This window comes from Protopterus annectens, chromosome 17.part0, assembly GCF_019279795.1.
Source record: "Protopterus annectens isolate FY-2018-M chromosome 17.part0, PAN1.0, whole genome shotgun sequence".
Lineage (NCBI taxonomy): Eukaryota > Metazoa > Chordata > Ceratodontiformes > Protopteridae > Protopterus > Protopterus annectens.
In genome coordinates this window covers 634,733,695-634,753,087 of record NC_056751.1, presented here as the reverse complement: position 1 = coordinate 634,753,087, position 19,393 = coordinate 634,733,695, and the positions used below count along the sequence as shown (strand labels likewise).

General features: G+C 36.4%; 1 protein-coding gene across 1 annotated transcript in view; it reads left to right on the top strand.

The window, feature by feature from the left end:
* VWCE (von Willebrand factor C and EGF domains) overlaps positions 1 to 19,393 on the top strand; it is a 2,001,707-nt gene that overhangs the window by 1,915,693 nt on the left and 66,621 nt on the right. Inside the window, exon 25 of the mRNA XM_044059709.1 lies at positions 18,786 to 18,891. Coding sequence (XP_043915644.1) covers positions 18,786 to 18,891 — 106 coding nt within the window. The remainder of the gene's footprint in view (positions 1 to 18,785; positions 18,892 to 19,393) is intronic.

Here is a 19,393-nt window from a genome sequence, read left to right as displayed (position 1 = left end):
GGGCAGCAAACTCAGACAGCCCCAGCTGAACTATACCCCTCAACTGTCTAGATTTTTGCTTCTTATTTTTGGTTTGTTCCTCATAAAATTTGTGGTTTTCTGTCAAATCATTTAGGAATGAAGTCACTAAATAATGACAGACACTGAGTTTCAGACTTCATAACCTTCAGAAAAATGCATGCTAAAGCAAGACCTGTTATTCTATCAACTGTCTCAGTTTATACAAGAGCAATTTTTAGTACTGTTTATATGTTCCCCCAATATATTTGGCCTTGTCCAGATTTCCTGCATTAACAGGTTGAGAGGTACGTGCAAATAAATTGCTTTATAGAATTAGGCATATCCAAACCTCTCAACTGTACCCGATTTTGGCTCAAAATGTTGCTCTTCCCCTAATAATCTCTCCGCAAAATGGCAATTTTGGAAGAAAACATGGAGGGTTTACAATTAATAAATAACTGTAATAATCAGTTATAGATTGCTTTTATTTCAGAAATGCATGTAGATTCTTTTATTTTGTCAGCTGCTCAAGTTAGCAGTACTAATATTAAAAAGTGTCCCTTCTTTGCAGGTTCCTAGCTGTATTGTGTGGCTATTTTATATTTTTGAATCACATTTTTGGTCCATTTTTCATAAAATTGTGTTTTTTTGGAAAATTAGTGGCAAATCATTAAAGAATGAAGTTAGAAAATAATGACAGACATTTCAGTTTCAGATTTCATGTCCTTCAGAAAATTCATACTAATGCAAGACCTACTAATCTATTATCTTTCTAAGTTTATAAGAGCAATATTTAAATATTTCCTTCTTTTTGGCCTTTGTCCCACTTCTATGTATGGCTTTGTCCAGATTTCCTGCTCTGAGGTTGAGAGGTATGACAAATGTGTCAGGGCCATCACAGTCAGCCAGAGACATTTCAAATTGTGACATACTTGTTGCACCCCACTCCCCTATGTAGTGACTCTGGATGTGTCCAAGCAAGGCAAGGGACAGTTATGCAGTGTAAATGTGCAGACTATCCCTCCATCCAAGGTAGACACAAGTACTACAATGGCTTTTCATCTGTCCTTGATTTTGCAGAATGTTCTGGTTTCTGTCATATTTTTATACTTTTGATTTATGCTTATTATTCAGAAAGTGCCTGTTGCTCTGTGTTTAAGTAGCAATGCTTTAATGACCATCTGGTAAGCTTGTCTGAGATTGTAAGATGCAAGTGTGTTTTAATAAGCATACTGTTAACGAATTGCCAACATTGAAAGCCTTTCTGTTGTTGCCATGCAGAGAATACTTACATAACTAGATAACATATAAGCCTTGGGTATTGAAATGCATATGACAGTATTTGTAATAAAGGACAGGATTACATTATTTTAAGAGCTCATTACAGGCTTTACCTGCAAACTAAACAGAATGCCAATCTATCATGTGTGGTCCATATCCTGTGCAGTAATCCTTTAAGCAATGTATGTTGAGCTTGTTTCCTGTTTGCTTTTCATTTTTTACTTTGATCATGTTTTCCCCATGAAACAAGTAGATAGTTGTTGTCAGGCAGCAGGTCTTTTTTGGATAAGAAACATTTTTACTTTTACAAGTGGGGGCATCACAGAGATTTCTACTTTCAGCATGTTACATGGTACTTTAATAAAGCTGAATATAAATTATAATTAGAACTGCAGTGCAAGGAGAAGTGGTTTGAGTTGAGTGCTGCTTGTTTTTTTATGCTTGATTTTAACTGGCATTCCAGTAATGTATTTAAAAAGTAATTTATTTTTTCATGCCTCACAACCTTTTTGTTTCCATGTAGATATTAAGTAAGCTGCCATGCAGCCAATGGATTGAAATATTTTTTTCTTCTACACTTTCCTTTTTTCTTGACTGGACTCTCATAATGATGGTTTGGAACCCAGGGCAGCATATTTAAATAAAGTTACAGTTTTTGTGGTTTTGATCATAGCTTCTCCCCTTTCTAGTTGGCCACACCCATTCCTAATTGACCCCACCCATTCAGCTGTCTCCTGCAGCCCCCCTTTGATTTGAAGTCACCAGCTGCCACTGCTTGGAACAAAGAATCATCTGCCGCTAATTAAAACCATCACAGAGAATTGTAAAAAGGGGAACAGTCTAAGTACAGCATGGATAGATATAAAAAAATAATTTGACAGCATCCCACATTCATGGATAACTGAATGCTTACAGATGTATAAGGTACATCCAATATTGATCAACTGCATTACAGTGTCCATGAAGCAGTAACAAACCTCTTTGCAATTAAGCCATGACAAAAGGGATAAAAATTCAAAGGGGGATATTCTGGGGTGACTCTTTGTCACTGCTACTCTTTTGTCTTGCCCTTAACCCATTAAGCTGTTACCAAACAGATTAGGTCATGGTTACAATTTGGTTTCCAGAAAATATCATTGTTTAATGTCTTCTCAGCTACTTATTGTGGATGCCTTAAACTATATAATTCATTAGATGAGGAGTTGAAAGCACAACTACAAGTGGTTAGAACTTTCTCAGATGATATAAGAATTTCATTCGGTCTTGATAAATGTGCAAAAGTAACATTTAAGACAGGAAAGCTGCAGCACAAAGAAAATATTAATCTGGGACAGAAACGTAATGTAAAGGAACTTGAACAGGAGTGAGTGTATAAATATTAGGGAATTGATGAAAGATCGGCAATACAATATGAACAAATGTGAATAAAACTCAGTAAGGAATAATTCAGAAGACTAAAACTAATACTGAAAACTGATTTCACAGTCCAGGCTATAAACCAGTTTGCTCTTCCTGCTGTAACTTAGTTTTTGGGTGCTTGAAAGGTAAAGATTTTGGATCAGTTAGACAGGAACCCTGGTGGCAGGAGCCTGAATTCCCTACCACCACCATTTGTAAAACATTGCAGATTTTTCCCTCATACTTGTTCTATTCCTCATAAAATCTGTGGTTTCTGTATTTGTGTCCTTGCAAAGCTGGTAGTGCATTGGTGCAGTGGTAGCATTGTTGCCTGACAACTACAGGTTCTCTGGTTTGATTCTTGGCTGGGCTGCCTTACCTTTTCTGTGGAGTCTGTATGCCCTCCCTGTGTTTGTTTCCTCTAGTGTCCTCCCATCTTACAAAGACATGTGTTTGTCTGGAGTGTTTCTCCCTGGGCCTCTGCTAAAAATTAGCTTTTGTTCCAAGTCAGACTTTCCTGGTTAATAAATGTTAAAAATGACACACATTTGAATATCAGACTTCATATTCTTCAGAAAGTGCATGGTAACGCAAAAGCTTTTATTCTAGCAATTTTCTAAGTGTATAAGATGGATATTTGAAATGTGTCCCTATTTTTGGGATTGTATTCCCCCATTATTGGCTTCATCAAGATTTTTTGTGCTAAGGTTGAGAGCTACGGTAAGAACTGAATTCACTGAATATGTTTGGGGGCTATATTCCCCCATTACTGGCTTTTTCCTGGTGTTTTTTGCTAAGAGATGGAGAGCTATGGTGAGAACTGAATTCACTGAATGTTTGGGGGCTGTTGTCACCCATTATTGGCTTTGTTCAGGTGTTTTGTGCTAAGAGGTTGACAGCTGTGCTATGGTGAGAACTGAATTCACTATATGGTAGCCATTTAAGTTTCCGTCTTCCTCTTTCACAAAACAGCTGATTTGGCATAGTGGTATGTTGCTCTCACTGTTTTGCACAGGGTCCAGGGTTTAAGGCTTGGCAATGAAATGTATGGTGGTAACACAACATTTTATTCTAGCAACTTTCCAACATTATACAAGCAATATTTAAAATGTGTCCCTGGTTTTTGGGCTTTTGTCCCCCCCACAATAAACTTTAGCTTTATCCAGATTTATTTGTGCTGCAAAGTTCAGAGATACAGCTGAGTGAGTAGATTTTACATGAAGCTGAGAGCTGCAGTGGAGCAAAAGTTTAGTGCTGCTTATGCTAAGTCTACTTGTCTTGTTAGTAGCACAACAGGTAGTATACTTGCTTTTAATGCAGAAGGCTGTGGGTTCTACTCCCACAGTAGATAGATGCATTGCTGATACTGTACTTTGCAAAGGGGGTGGATGCTGCACTCCTTTTGGCAAAGATACCTAGTAACTCTGAACCTGTTATCAGTTTGCCATCCATTCCCTATTGCAATATTGCTAGCTTATCATTTTTTTAATGTAAGATAGGCAATTTATTCCTCAAGGGTAACGGGCACTTTATTTGTAGATGAAACAATTAAATACAAAGTTGTTTGCTAGCAGCAGCCTCTTCATTAGTTACAGATCTCTTTAATGTGGAATTATTTAGATGACTTTTACTTCAGAGATTGTGCATATGTACTGATACTGGTGGACTGTAGAAGTTTGAGTAGACTTTTATGATGGAAATGTTCTGAATTGGGCAGTTTTGTCATTACTGGTGCATGCATTTTGTTTCATTGTTTTCTGGAAAAATTTCAAAACAAATTTAAAACACCCTCTAAAACTGTACTGTATTGTACAAGGAATATAATTTAATACAATCAGGAAAGTGTATGAAAGAGCATGTGTATGTTTCGTGTGCAAGGGGCCTGTGATTTGAAAACAGCCCAAACCCAAAGTTAATCTGCCACTGGCAAAATGTATTTTCTTTGAATGTGGGTTTCAATACTGTTTCAGTGAATGTGAGTTTTCAAGGGCAGAGAAGTTGTAATGCTAAGTCTGTTTTCATTGTGAGACTACATTGCTTTGTTTAGCAGATATGATATCTATTAGTGTTTGCGCTGTAAAATCAAAATAAAACTTTCAAATGAAGTCCAAATCATCGCAGAAGTAAAGCAGTATGCACATTAGTGTTTATGTTTTTTGTTTTTCAGCTTTTCCCGGTTAGTGTTTATGGTAAATGGGGTGAAATAGCCAAGTAATGGTTCATTGGAATGGCTGGAGGGGGAGAAGCTCCATTTGACCATGATTTTGTGAGGGGGGGAAGGGCAGCAAACTCAGACAGCCCTGGCTGAACTATACCCCTCAACTGTCCAGATTTTTGCTTCTTATTTTTGGTTTGTTCCTCATAAAATTTGTGGTTTTCTGTCAAATCATTTAGGAATGAAGTCACTAAATAATGACAGACACTGAGTTTCAGACTTCATAACCTTCAAAAAAATGCATGCTAAAGCAAGACCTGTTATTCTATCAACTGCCTCAGTTTATACAAGAGCAATTTTTAGTACTGTTTATATGTTCCCCCAATATATTTGGCCTTGTCCAGATTTCCTGCATTAACAGGTTGAGAGGTGCGTGCAAATAAATTGCTTTATAGAATTAGGCATATCCAAACCTCTCAACTGTACCCGATTTTGGCTCAAAATGTTGCTCTTCCCCTAATAATCTCTCCACAAAATGGCAATTTTGTAAGAAAACATGGAGGGTTTACAATTAATAAATAACTGTAATAATCAGTTATAGATTGCTTTTATTTCAGAAATGCATGTAGATTCTTTTATTTTGTCAGCTGCTCAAGTTAGCAGTACTAATATTAAAAAGTGTCCCTTCTTTGCAGGTTCCTAGCTGTATTGTGTGGCTATTTTATATTTTAGAATCACATTTTTGGTCCATTTTTCATAAAATTGTGTTTTTTTGGCAAATTAGTGGCAAATCATTAAAGAATGAAGTTAAAAAATAATGACAGACATTTCAGTTTCAGATTTCATGCCCTTCAGAAAATTCATACTAATGCAAGACCTACTAATCTATTATCTTTCTAAGTTTATAAGAGCAATATTTAAAAAATTTCCTTTTGTCCCACTTCTATGTATGGCTTTGTCCAGATTTCTTGCTCTGAGGTTGAGAGGTATGACAAATGTGTCAGGGCCATCACAGTCAGCCAGAGACATTTCAAATTGTGACATACTTGTTGCACCCCACTCCCCTATGTAGTGACTCTGGATGTGTCCAAGCAAGGCAAGGAACAGTTATGCAGTGTAAATGTGCAGACTATCCCCCCATAAAAGGTAGACACAAGTACTACAATGGCTTTTCATCTGTCCTTGATTTTGCAGAATGTTCTGGTTTCTGTCATATTTTTATACTTTTGATTTATGCTTATTATTCAGAAAGTGCCTGTTGCTCTGTGTTTAAGTAGCAATGCTTTAATGACCATCTGGTAAGCTTGTCTGAGATTGTAAGATGCAAGTGTGTTTTAATAAGCATACTGTTAACGAATTGCCAACATTGAAAGCCTTTCTGTTGTTGACATGCAGAGAATACTTACATAACTAGATAACATATAAGCCTTGGGTATTGAAATGCATATGACAGTATTTGTAATAAAGGACAGGATTACATTATTTTAAGAGCTCATTACAGGCTTTACCTGCAAACTAAACAGAATGCCAATCTATCATGTGTGGTCCATATCCTGTGCAGTAATCCTTTAAGCAATGTATGTTGAGCTTGTTTCCTGTTTGCTTTTCATTTTTTACTTTGATCATTTTTTCCCCATGAAACAAGTAGATAGTTGTTGTCAGGCAGCAGGTCTTTTTTGGATAAGAAACATTTTTACAAATGGGGGCATCACAGAGATTTCTACTTTCAGCATGTTACATGGTACTTTAATAAAGCTGAATATAAATTATGATTAGAACTGCAGTGCAAGGAGAAGTGGTTTGAGTTGAGTGCTGCTTGTTTTTTTATGCTTGATTTTAACTGGCATTCCAGTAATGTATTTAAAAAGTAATTTATTTTTTCATGCCTCAGAACCTTTTTGTTTCCATGTAGATATTAAGTAAGCTGCCATGCAGCCAATGGATTGAAATATTTTTTTCTTCTACACTTTCCTTTTTTCTTGATTGGACTCTCATAATGATGGTTTGGAACCCAGGGCAGCGTATTTAAATAAAGTTCCATTGTTTGTGGTTTTGATCATAGCTTCTCCCCTTTCTAGTTGGCCACACCCATTCCCAATTGACCCCACCCATTCAGCTGTCTCCTGCAGCCCCCCTTTGATTTGAAGTCATCAGCTGCCACTGCTTGGAACAAAGAATCATCTGTCGCTAATTAAAACCATCACAGAGAATTGTAAAAAGGGGAACAGTCTAAGTACAGCATGGATAGATATAAAAAAATAATTTGACAGCATCCCACATTCATGGATAACTGAATGCTTACAGATGTATAAGGTACATCCAATATTGATCAACTGCATTACAGTGTCCATGAAGCAGTAACAAACCTCTTTGCAATTAAGCCATGACAAAAGGGATAAAAATTCAAAGGGGGATATTCTGGGGTGACTCTTTGTCATTGCTACTCTTTTGTCTTGCCCTTAACCCATTAAGCTGTTACCAAACAGATTAGGTCATGGTTACAATTTGGTTTCCAGAAAATATCATTGTTTAATGTCTTCTCAGCTACTTATTGTGGATGCCTTAAACTATATAATTCATTAGATGAGGAGTTGAAAGCACAACTACAAGTGGTTAGAACTTTCTCAGATGATATAAGAATTTCATTTGGTCTTGATAAATGTGCAAAAGTAATATTTAAGACAGGAAAGCTGCAGCACAAAGAACATATTAATCTGGGACAGAAACGTAATGTAAAGGAACTTGAACAGGAGTGACTGTATAAATATTCGGGAATTGATGAAAGATCGGGAATACAATATGAACAAATGTGAATAAAACTCAGTAAGGAATAATTCAGAAGACTAAAACTAATACTGAAAACTGATTTCACAGTCCAGGCTATAAACCAGTTTGCTCTTCCTGCTGTAACTTAGTTTTTGGGTGCTTGAAAGGTAAAGATTTTGGATCAGTTAGACAGGAACGGTCTCATGTTTGGTGAGTCAGAAGATCCTTTGAGGAATGAGTGAGCAAAGTCCATCAGTGAAAAAGGGGAAGTGTCATTTAATGGCCAGTGACAAAATCTTACACTGAGAAGGAGTCAGTTACTCCTTTGAAGAATGGCTGAGCAAAGTCCATTCTGTTAAGACCAAATATGTAATTCTCCAAAGCTTTTTTTTTTTAATTTCCTAAAATTTGGCAGTTTATGAGCTAACTGTATTACTTTTAAGGACTTCTTGTTTATAAGTCTAGCTATCATCTCTCCCTGTGACCATTGCAAGTTGATGAATCAGTGTCAGTGCTGGGCCACACAACACCCGTTGGTGGACATTATTTCTCCATAACACATACCCTGGCAGGCATTACTGCTTGCTCAACAGCTTTTAGCCTTCTTTAATGCTCAGTGCTAACTGCAGACAAAGTAGGAAAGCAGTAGAAAATAGCTTGCCTCCATTTACAGCTACACATGCAATTTGCATCATCAGTGACAAGTTTTCAATTTGGATCGTACTTTCCCCCCACCCCAACACACACATACATCATATTCTTCCTTCAACTTTTATTTGTCATTTATATCCTCTTCAATCTCTTCTGGTTTTCTTCTTTTTCTCCTCACCACTATCAACTCCTTCCTCTTCGTTATCATTTGATAAATACACGATGCATGTTTATTCTGCAATGTTACACATCACCTGTGCTGTTGTTATACCTCTTTCCTTTCCACTCTCTCTTGTAGTAATGTGCTGATTTTTTTCTTGCGAATTCATGTCCCCTTGCTATGATATTGGCACCCCACCCTCCCTGATTTGGAGTATCAGTATATGCTTTGGTTCTACGTCATTTGATCAAAAACTCATTTGACTGAATCACAAATGACTGAACACAACTGACTGAAAACTCATTTGACTGAATCAAAGTTGATAAAAAAATGTAGACGTTAGACATGTATAGATACATGATGGTGACATTTCTGATCTAAGGATTTATTAGGGAGGTGAGTTTAAAAGAGTGGTTGTGTTTTGGCAATTCCCACTGTCATCTATAGTACCTTGAGATCTGTGGATATTTGTGTTTGTGAACAGTGTTTTTTTTTTTTCTTTTCACCATGATTGTATGGCTGTGGAGTTAACATATATAAGTAAGGGGGGTGTGAGGGTGCAGGGGGGCTTGCCCCTGCAAAAAAAAAAAAAAAAAAAAAATATATATATATATATATATATATATATATATATATATATATATATATATATATATATACATATACATACATATATAGATGTATGTATTTCAGTATATTTGTTGTATAAAATGTTTTCTATCAAATGTGATACAGTCAAGTGAGTTTTCAGTCAGTTGTCTTTACTGATTTCTTATTCAAACAAATGAGATGTCTAACAGTTGGCAGAACTGTATGGTTTTGAATCTATGTTTTTGAACTACATGCAAATGACACTTGTATCCATGGCATGCAACAAAATACAAAAGCTGAAAGCATGCACTCTATATTAAAAAGGAGAAACGATACACAGCCGTAACACCAGTTTAGCTATCCCAAATAAAATTACCTAGTGATCTGCACCTTAATATAATAATATTTGGCAACTTTTCATTTTATTACCCATAATTGTTGATTGCACCTACACTTTTTAGTCGTATATTCTTACAAGTTTGCATCCATTCGCCCTCTGTTGCAAGTTCTGCACATCCTCCTTAACCATCCAGCAGCTTCCTGTCCTGCCACAACATATTTCATTTTCAGAAAGAGCCATCCATCACTGTCATAATGAATAAGGTGGACGTTTCCCCCAGGTGTCATAGTGGTGTAGCAGTTAGCACTTCTGACTCATAGTGATAGCTTCACTGGTTCACTTCCAGGCTGGGGTGCCTTCTGAATGAAAACTACTTGCACTGCCTATGTCTTTTTTAGCTGGATGCTGATTGATGAAGCGGCAATCCTTGTAGTTACCTTAGTTGAGTATGCATAACTGAGCTTACATCATGAGATGAACATCTATCCAATCTATGTTTGACTGTGTATCTTATGCCCATTGCTTGCTGTAATTAGTTCCAGCCACTCCATGTCCCTAACCAGGAAAAAAAAAACAGGTGTCAAAAAATGAACAAATAAAATGAGAGAGATGTTTACAGGTACTGTTTTCACTTCACCAGCATCATCCACCATATTATTTCTTCTGCAATTAATGCACTTGGGCCTTAGAATTTTGGGTCATTTTGGAGTCAAACAAGCTGCTAGTATTATTCACATTGTCTTCAACTGCTCTAATTTTAATTCACCCTTTAGCATTTGCTCATTGTAGTTTCCATGTCGGCCACTCCTTTGACTATTCCCAATGTCCATTATTGCAAACAGCATGACTTCAAATGTTTCTATTAAAATAATTCAAATGTGATAATTATCTTGCAATAAACAAAAGCATGTTTAAAGAAAAAAATTAAATCATACAACGAAAGAAGAAAAAAAGACAAAAATAAAGAGAAAATAACCCAAGTTTTACATCCATTAAAAATAAAAAGAGCATTCTAACAATATTTGTGAAATATTCCAAGGGCATTTTATCCATATCTCTAAATGTTACGTTAAGCACAGTTTGCACAATAAGAAGAGATATTTGTCTGTATGCAGAAATTTCCCTACACTTAAATTAAGCATGCTTAAATATAGTCTCTACAGTGCAACTTACATACTATAAAATATTAAATAATTTAAAACACACACACAGGTTGTGTATTCCTCTTAATGGAGGCTAAAGTTTAATAATTAATTAATTAATTAATTAATTAATTAAAAGTGCCAGTGCATGCTTTTTCAACAGAATTAATTTTTTGAGACTGCTATAAAACGTATCCCACCCATACAATATTTGAAATCTAAAGGATCAGGTACATTTTCAGGTTCCTACAGAGTGCCAATACAAATCTGAAAGTTAGCGGGATTGAAAATCATTCAATTGCATATTAAGCTAATGAATGAAGTCTTACATAGAAGAGAGGTCCTCTGAAAGTTAGGGGTATTGAAAATGATTCAATTGCATATTTAGCTAATGAATAAAGTCTTACATAGAAGAAAGGTCCTCTGAAAGTTAGCAGGATTGAAAATGATTCAATGGCATATTAAGCTAATGAATGAAGTCTTACATAGAAAAGAGGTCCTCTGAAAGTTAGCGGGATTGAAAATGATTCAATGGCATATTAAGCTAATGAATGAAGTATTACATAGAAGAGAGGTCCTCTGAAAGTTAGGGGTACTGAAAATTATTCAATTGCATATTAAGCTAATGAATGAAGTCTTATGTAGAAGAGAGGTCCCCTGCAAGTTGGAAACAAGGAGTAATTGTCACCATCCCCAAGGAAAAGGAAGGTATGGATCTGAGAGTCAGGCTCATAACAACCTATAAAAATTTTAAACCATGATAATAAATTATTTCTGTCTATGATGACCAGGTGATTAAACACCTACATGTCTAGATTAATTTAACCAGATCACTGTGGTTTTATAAAAGGAAGAAGAATATGCGATAATATTATCCACACCCTTCTAGTGTTACAAGAGCTGAACACATGAAATATTTCAAAATTAATGCATAGTGTAGATGAAGAAAAGGTGTTTGACCAAGTACAATGCCCACTTCTTTTTTAAATGTTGGAGAAGGTGGGAAACAACAATCAGTGGAGTTGGTTGCTAAAAACTGTTTATAGGAATTCTACAGCAAATATAAAAACAATGGCAACACTTTATAATATACTTAGGATTTCAAGGAGAATATATCAAGGATGTCTTCCTCTTCCAATTTTTATTTGCAATATTTTGGGAGTCGCTGGCAGGAGAAATTAGGCATTTGCCAGTAATGGGGTTTCCCATGTACACAAATGTTAAGTTGTCAATTACGCAGATGTCATAATTCTTACCTCAGTTGTCAGGATATAAAATTAATATGGGGAAAACTACTGTATTAATTATGAATTCCCTGGATTTAGACAGCTGTCTGGTGTCTCAATAAAATATAAAAACCATGGATAAATTGTAATACCTTGGAGTTTGGTTGTATGCAACATATAAGGCTGCTATGAAAGAGTCATATATTTCATGATGGAACAGATTAAGAACTATTTATTAAAATGGAAGACTTTAAACCTAGAACTTGACCATTGTGTACAGATTTTAAAATGTCACGTGCACTCACATATTCTGTATTAAAGCCAGTCCTGGTCAAGTCCATTGAGCCCAGACTTAATTAAATTATGGAACCGTATGAGAGACTTCTTATGAAATGGGGAGTGACCCAGAATAGCTTGGGATAAACTGACACTGCAAGCGCACAAGGGTGGCCTAACTGTGTTAGATATAGTTAAGTATCTATTGGCATTTTGGTTACAACTATATGCTAGATGTCAGAACCTTTGTTATGAAGCAGTGTGTAAAGACATGATAATCCAGAAGTGTAAGTGCCTTGCTACCAAAGATCTGTCAGAGCCAGTTTTGAATAAGTCCCAACCACCAAACATGCTGGACTTACAGTTGGAAATCGAGCACAATAAAAAGCATGTATTCTCACAGGTGGACCTGTTCAATTGGAGACAAGATATTTTTCTGATGGGAAGGACTCCACATCATAGGATATTAGGTACAATAGCTAGGGGATTGAGACAACAGGGCACAAGAATAACATTTTGGGAGCATTTGTTAAGAGGTCAGAATGTAGTAACCTAGGAAGACTTGAGGGAAGAGTTTGAAGTACCCCATGCCCTGAACCCCCATTTTACTGGCCTTTTAGAGTCCCTGAAGGAAAAAATGGAGGTGTACCTGATATAATGAACTACCAATGGTTGTGCAATGGATAGCTGAAATGAAACAAAACAAGGAGTGTAAGATTGGCTGAATTTCATGTATTTGTAAGAAGCTTAAGGAAGAAAGCACAATGGTTAGGGTTAGTATACTATGATGTTAGGAGCAGTTATTAGAGATTCAGCTCTCTACACAGAGAATTGGAGGGGGATATATTTTAATTGAGGGAAGGCACTAAAACTAAGAAGATTTAAAAATGTTATATTTCTATATCCCACTGAAGCTTAGGTGAATCTTTATTATTGAGAATTGATGTAGACTAGCAGAATTGGGGGATTGGAGGCACATCTTCAGGTCTTGTCAGGCCTTAGATAATTTCAAGAACTCAGGGATATAATCAGAGGAAATTTGCATGAAGAGATTGAACTATGTCATGAAAATTTCCTATGTGATTTTGATCTAAGTTAGAATTAACTAATGCACAGAAGGAACCGCTAGCAGTGATAGTACTAGCAGCCAAAAAATCAATTACAATAGTAACCTTGGAAGACCTGCAATGTAAAAATGTTGCAGATACAAATACAACCAAATAAATAAATAAGCTGTATTCATTTGGCATTAAAAAAACAATAATAATAAAACCACTAAAGCATTTTGCCCATAGGGTTTCATCAGATCAGTATCAAAACTGAACAACAAATAAATCAACTATACACTAAAAAAAGGAAAAACTATCAGCAAAAATGTACAAAAAAACAAAAACATGCAAATTAGTAAGTGTATATTGTAGCAATTTAGATAAGCTGCAAAATTAAAGGTATAATTAACGTCCAAAACATGAAGACCAGGGCAAACATGACACATCATAACCATTAATAAAATAATTTGTGGTCCAATTTTCTAAGCTGAAGGATGCATTTACTAGACCAAGCATAATTTTCCCAAATGATATTTACTGTTTCCATTGAGGAGACCCATCCTGATAATGTCCAAAAAGTGAAAAGTGAAAAAAGAATGACTTAGAGATTCAGTATTATGCTTTGAAAGATGAATCCTGTTTAGACTATTTCTAATTTCAGGTGTTTGTTGGGCTATCATCCATTCAAACTTAGAAACAGTCTTCCCCATGTGAAAAAAAAACTGACACTAGAAGTTCTGGGCTCTATAAACAATATTTTAACTGTTGCAGTTCCCAGTCACCTTGCTGCTACATTTCTTACCTGTGCTGGGGCAGATGAAAAAATTCTTGTAACTCATAAACTCACAGAAAGTACAGAAAGGGGACCCACATTTAAACGTACCAAGCCTCTCCATACTGTACATATTGATTGACACTTTTGTGTAAAATCTAATGTTCCTGCCTTTTTTTGAAAACAAATATCACTAGATGTGACACCTTACTTAATTCACATTTCATTAGATATGACATCTCCTTACTTTAAAATAAACTGTCTTTCATTCAGCTTTATATTCAGAATGTGTAACATCCTAACTCTAGTCTATGTCCACTGTGTAAAATGCATTTGCAGAGATATATATGTCTTTAAAACAAAGATACAATATGTCCAACTGTGTGCAGTCACTAACAACATTATGAATTATTTTGTGTTCAGCTATAATGAGAATAGTTATACATATCAATGACATTAGATTACTAGCTTTCTGACCATATATTATTTTATGATTAATAATCCATCTGACTTATAGTTAATTGTGCTCCAAAACATTCTGTTTTCTATCACATACAACAGCAGACTTCTGTTGAAGAGCTCTGTGATGCCTCTACACTGACCCAGTAATCAAGGGGCCTCAGTCCTCTCCACTGGCAACAGTGGGGGACGTACACAATGGGAGGATGACAAGTACATACACAGTAAAGTACAATTTCCCTTAAGAACACACAGAGACCACAGTCAGTCTGGGGATGGTTTCTCCCTCTTTCTCCAGATCCCCAAATAGACTCCCCACTGGCAAAGCTATAGGGTTGAGATCTCAGCTGAGTGGTCAAGCCAAAACCTCCAGCACCCTCTCTGTCCAACCAGTGCTTCGTGTTGTTGCCCAAGTAGCTGACACACACACACACACACACACACACACACACACACACACACACACACACACACACACACACACACACACTTTGAGAGTTGATTTATATACAAACACACACACACACCTGGGAAAGGCTGGCACAGGTTTACTAGCTATGCCCCCTTCTGCCCAGACTCTAAGGTAGCTATCACTGCTACCAACCACTCTTATCAGTTACTCTAGGCCATTAACAAAGGGTGTCCAATCATACTGTGTAATGTTACTAATAATCCATATGGTAGTTTTGACCAAGTGCCAGGCTATCAGTATTGTCCTGTACAGTGTCACCAAATACATATGCAAGTACTCTAAGAGCTTAAATATGTCTCAAAAATATCAGCCACAAAGATAGGTTTAAATATATTTCATAATAAGTAATAAAAGAACAAGACAATACTCAGTACAGAAACACAGTTACTTCAGAGTTCAAAATCACAGGAAATATTTTAAAACAACATTGCAGGACAGTCTCAAATAAATGCAGGAAACATCTAAAATAATCCTTACTATATTCCTAACTATATCTAAAAGAAATTACTGTACCCTATTTACTTACTATTAGCAACGCAAGTGCAGATGGCGATGATAAGTGAATGTTCTTTCTAGGTCCAAGACAAAATACAAAATCACAGTCTCTTTCTGAGAGAGTTCTTAAATTAATATCAGGTATTACTGCTTGGTTAGCTTGGATGACTTCACTTTTTGTCACCTGACTTTAGTTCCCAGGCTAAATGGAAACTTAATAGAATTTCACATCTCTGTGTTAAAAATACATCTCTCTCAGTTGTTTGCAGATCTTGGAAGTCATAAAACAATAAAACACTTTACATTTTAAACCTACTAATTACTTTTCCTCTTAGACAATACAAAAACTTCTAGCTCTAGACATTGTGTCGGCTTCTGCATTGAAATTGAGAGATAACATCTCTTGTTTTTGTCCCAGCTATAAAGTAACGTAATCTCAACTATTCTTAAGTTTTGCAAGTTAATCTTTTATGTTCCAGTAGGGTATGCTGTGGTTACATTCTTGAAGCTCAGAACATAACATACAGTTCAGTATAAATCATATCAATATTGACAAATGACACAGAATTATTTACAAAATTCCAGACAGCTGGGCTAACAGCATGACAAGCTCGATTCAGCTTTTTGTAAATGCCAGTCTCAGGGAATATTTATAACTACTTGTCAGAGTCAGTCTTTATCAAGAGTTTACCTTGACTAGTCCCCAAATGTTTCTTTCTAGAATAACCACAAGATAGCAAAATCAGACAGTCTCTGCGGATGTTTACAGTTCCTTCCATAAACTGTACTGTCTCGGCCTTGAACTCGATACATTTTAGGTAGTTTGTTTCAACAAGAACTGTACATTGCATTGTACTCTTGATTCTAAAGTTCTCTACTTTATTCTTTTATACTCATTCATTCCACTTTTTTTCCAGCAAAGAAGCATTCTTTGCAGATCTGTCAAAACAGAATTTATGTTTCCTCTGTCTTTCCTGAAATAATTCTATTGCTGATTGCTTTCTCTCTGGAACTGTTAATGACAATGAAGTTCGTAATTTTGATTTCAAGTATTTACTTAATAGAAGCTGAACTACAAATGCATGGTCAGTAAAAGCATTTCTAGAACATCCAGATGACCTAGAATGCTTAGATTTTTCATTCTTTATATTCCACATGTCCACTGATTTGACTGCATCCTGGACTTGAGGCCATCTGTTATATGATGCAGAAGAGATAGAAAAGATAGGCAAAATGTTGTTTATATCGCTATACTTCTAAAGGAATTACATAATAAGCACTGGGATCTGAATTAAATCATTAAATGGATTAAGTTTTGTTTGTGGTAAAAGAAAGAAGTGGGATGAACAAAATGTAATAATATGCACACTGTTTATTATAAAATATATACATATGTAAGCATTTAAACTATGTAAATAAAATTTGCTGATAATTATATATAAAAGAAACCAGTAAACAACCCTTCTCTTGTTGATAAGTGCCCTAAGATCTTTTATGTCTTCCTGAGCTACCAACAGATCAGACAAATAAGACTTTATTTTTAAGTCTGTTATGAAGTGGATTGGACACGCTAAAATTGGCCCTAGGCTTGAGTGCGTGCATGTGTGTGCCTTCTGTCGAAGAATGGGCACCAGGCTGGCAACTCGACACCGCAAAAACTACACTGCCAATCATGAGCGGACAAGGTGATTCACTGTGGTGACCCCTAACCGGGAAAAGCTGAAAGAGAGAGAGAGAGAGAGAGAGAGAGAGATGAATACTGAAGCCACCTACCCTGCAAAAGAGCCTCAGATGTAAAAATCAAGGCTGCAAAACTCTCTTAATGTGTTTTCTACAATTTCAGTACTGTAACATAACTCCAGCCATTTGATATAGGGATACAGCTCACAGGATTCTGGTTTTCTGAGTATCAAAAGCACGTGTGATAATTATATTTTTCTCACCTTCCTCTCTGCAGCTGACAAATAGCTGCCACCAACTTGTAAACCAAATGGATGAGGGGAAGTAAGTGCATGCTGGAGCAGAACAGATAACAAGCTGCAAAAATAAAGGTATAATAAATGTCCAAGAAAAATGAAGACTAGAGCAAACATGACTACAATTTCCCCCAGACTCATCTTGAGATTGAGTACCCTGGTACAGCAGCATACTGCTGCCATGGAGTGTTTATTAGCCACCACCACCCCTGAAACAATCTTGTGAGATCTGCAGTGGCTGCCTTCAGAAGGTGCATCCACACTTCCATCCATATGCAATCTCCTGACCAACTGGTATGCCAGTTGTAGCATGGCATTCACCAGGCTCATAATGTCACTGTTGCAGTGAGCCTAGGCAGCCTCCTTCACCCCAGGATGGCTGAACCAGTGGTGGACACTTACTTCCATCCTCCCCCACACAGTCCTCCCAGCATCAGTGATGCTAGATGAATATGGGTTATCTGGGACATGGTAAGTGCTTATTCTCTCTGTACCATGAGGCCTAACTGTTGAGCCACTCACACACTCTACTCTTGAAGATTGTAGCTATTGTTGGGATCAGAGAATGATAGTTGATTTATCTGGGCAATATTTCAGATTTCTCAGTACTGCTGTAAGTGAGGAAACCTAATAAGATGAAGACAATTGGCCAATACTGACACACTCAGGTCCCCATAGAAATAGCAGGGAGTTTGGATGCTCCACCTATGGAGGATTAAATATTAGTGGCAGGCAAAGAGTTGCCCTCACATTAGTACCTTAGTGGGCATGATTTCACAGCAGAGATTTAGAAGAAATTACCTGCCTGTGTGGCACAGGGGGATAAAGTCCTGACTGTGACATAGGTGACTGGAGTTTAAATAGTTTTGCCAGCAGTGGAGGAGCAAGGATATAAGGGTAGGGATTGAAGGGTCATGGCCCAATCACCTTCCCTGGGGGGGATTGCATGCACTCAGGGCAAATTGGCAAGTGTTAACTCACAGGTGGAGACAGGAGAGTTCACCACTCATGGATGGTATTTCTGAGTCCATTGCACCCATCCAACTCATTGACAAGTGCATGGCGGTAAGGATGGAGATAAAAACAAAACAAAAAAAAAAAACATTAAACCACCCTCTGATTACTATCTGAACAATATGTCCCTTCTGGTCAACCCTCACCTTGGGCTGCAATATTCTTTCTAAATCCAGTTTAGAGATTTTTATAATTTTTATTTTATTGTGACAGGAAAAAATTAAGTGTACCTTTTCGGCATTATCCATTTGAATTTCACTAAAAACTCTCTTTAAAAATAGATGGAAGTTTATCAAATTAAATTCTTTTTTTTCTAAATAAGTGTAATCTACTTACTCTATGCTGCTGTTGTCAAACCTGTAAATTTAATGCAGTAGTATGTGTCACGTATCTGTCCGCATATAACATTATGAATTTGTTCCACAAATTGTCAAATAGCGTTTGTTCTTACACAAAGTGCAGAGGTGATATTTCCGGAAATGATGACAGATGCTAAGTCACATAATCTGTATGCTCACTGACATCATGGTAACAGCATTACTTGTTATTCTGTGATTCTTAGGCTGGCAGTGTGGAATGTAAATGGGTTGGAGATTCATGTCCAGACTTAACATGTGAACAGCCACTGCTACAACATCATGGACACTGCTGCCCAATCTGCCCTGATGGTAAGTCCCAACTGTGAAGATGTGTGAAATAACTCTTTCCAAAGATAATTGTTTTGCAGTGACAATAAACCTGTTCTAGATAAAAAAGAACTGCAGGCACTTTGTTATTTATTTATTTATTTATTTATTTATTTGCAGTTTGATTACCGGGGAAGTCCACTGGGCCGAATTGACCCATTTTCAGTGGAGGCCTGGGAAGAAAAGCTCCAAGATGCATTATACAATTTAGATACAACTGATAGTTAATATTAAAGATAATATTATGTAGAATAGTTACTCAAATGCATTCAATATCATGCATAGTTAACAAATTCATTAAGCTTAAAGGTAGGGATCATACAGTTTCATTTGAGGAAAACAGATATGTATTAGGTGTGGAAACAGTTTGCATACAAACCTTTTAAGAAAATGTAAATACGCTTTACATACACACATCAACAGTAGAATGCTATTTACAATATTTACAAGGTTAGGCTGTGTGAGGGTAGCTGTAGGAGTTGTT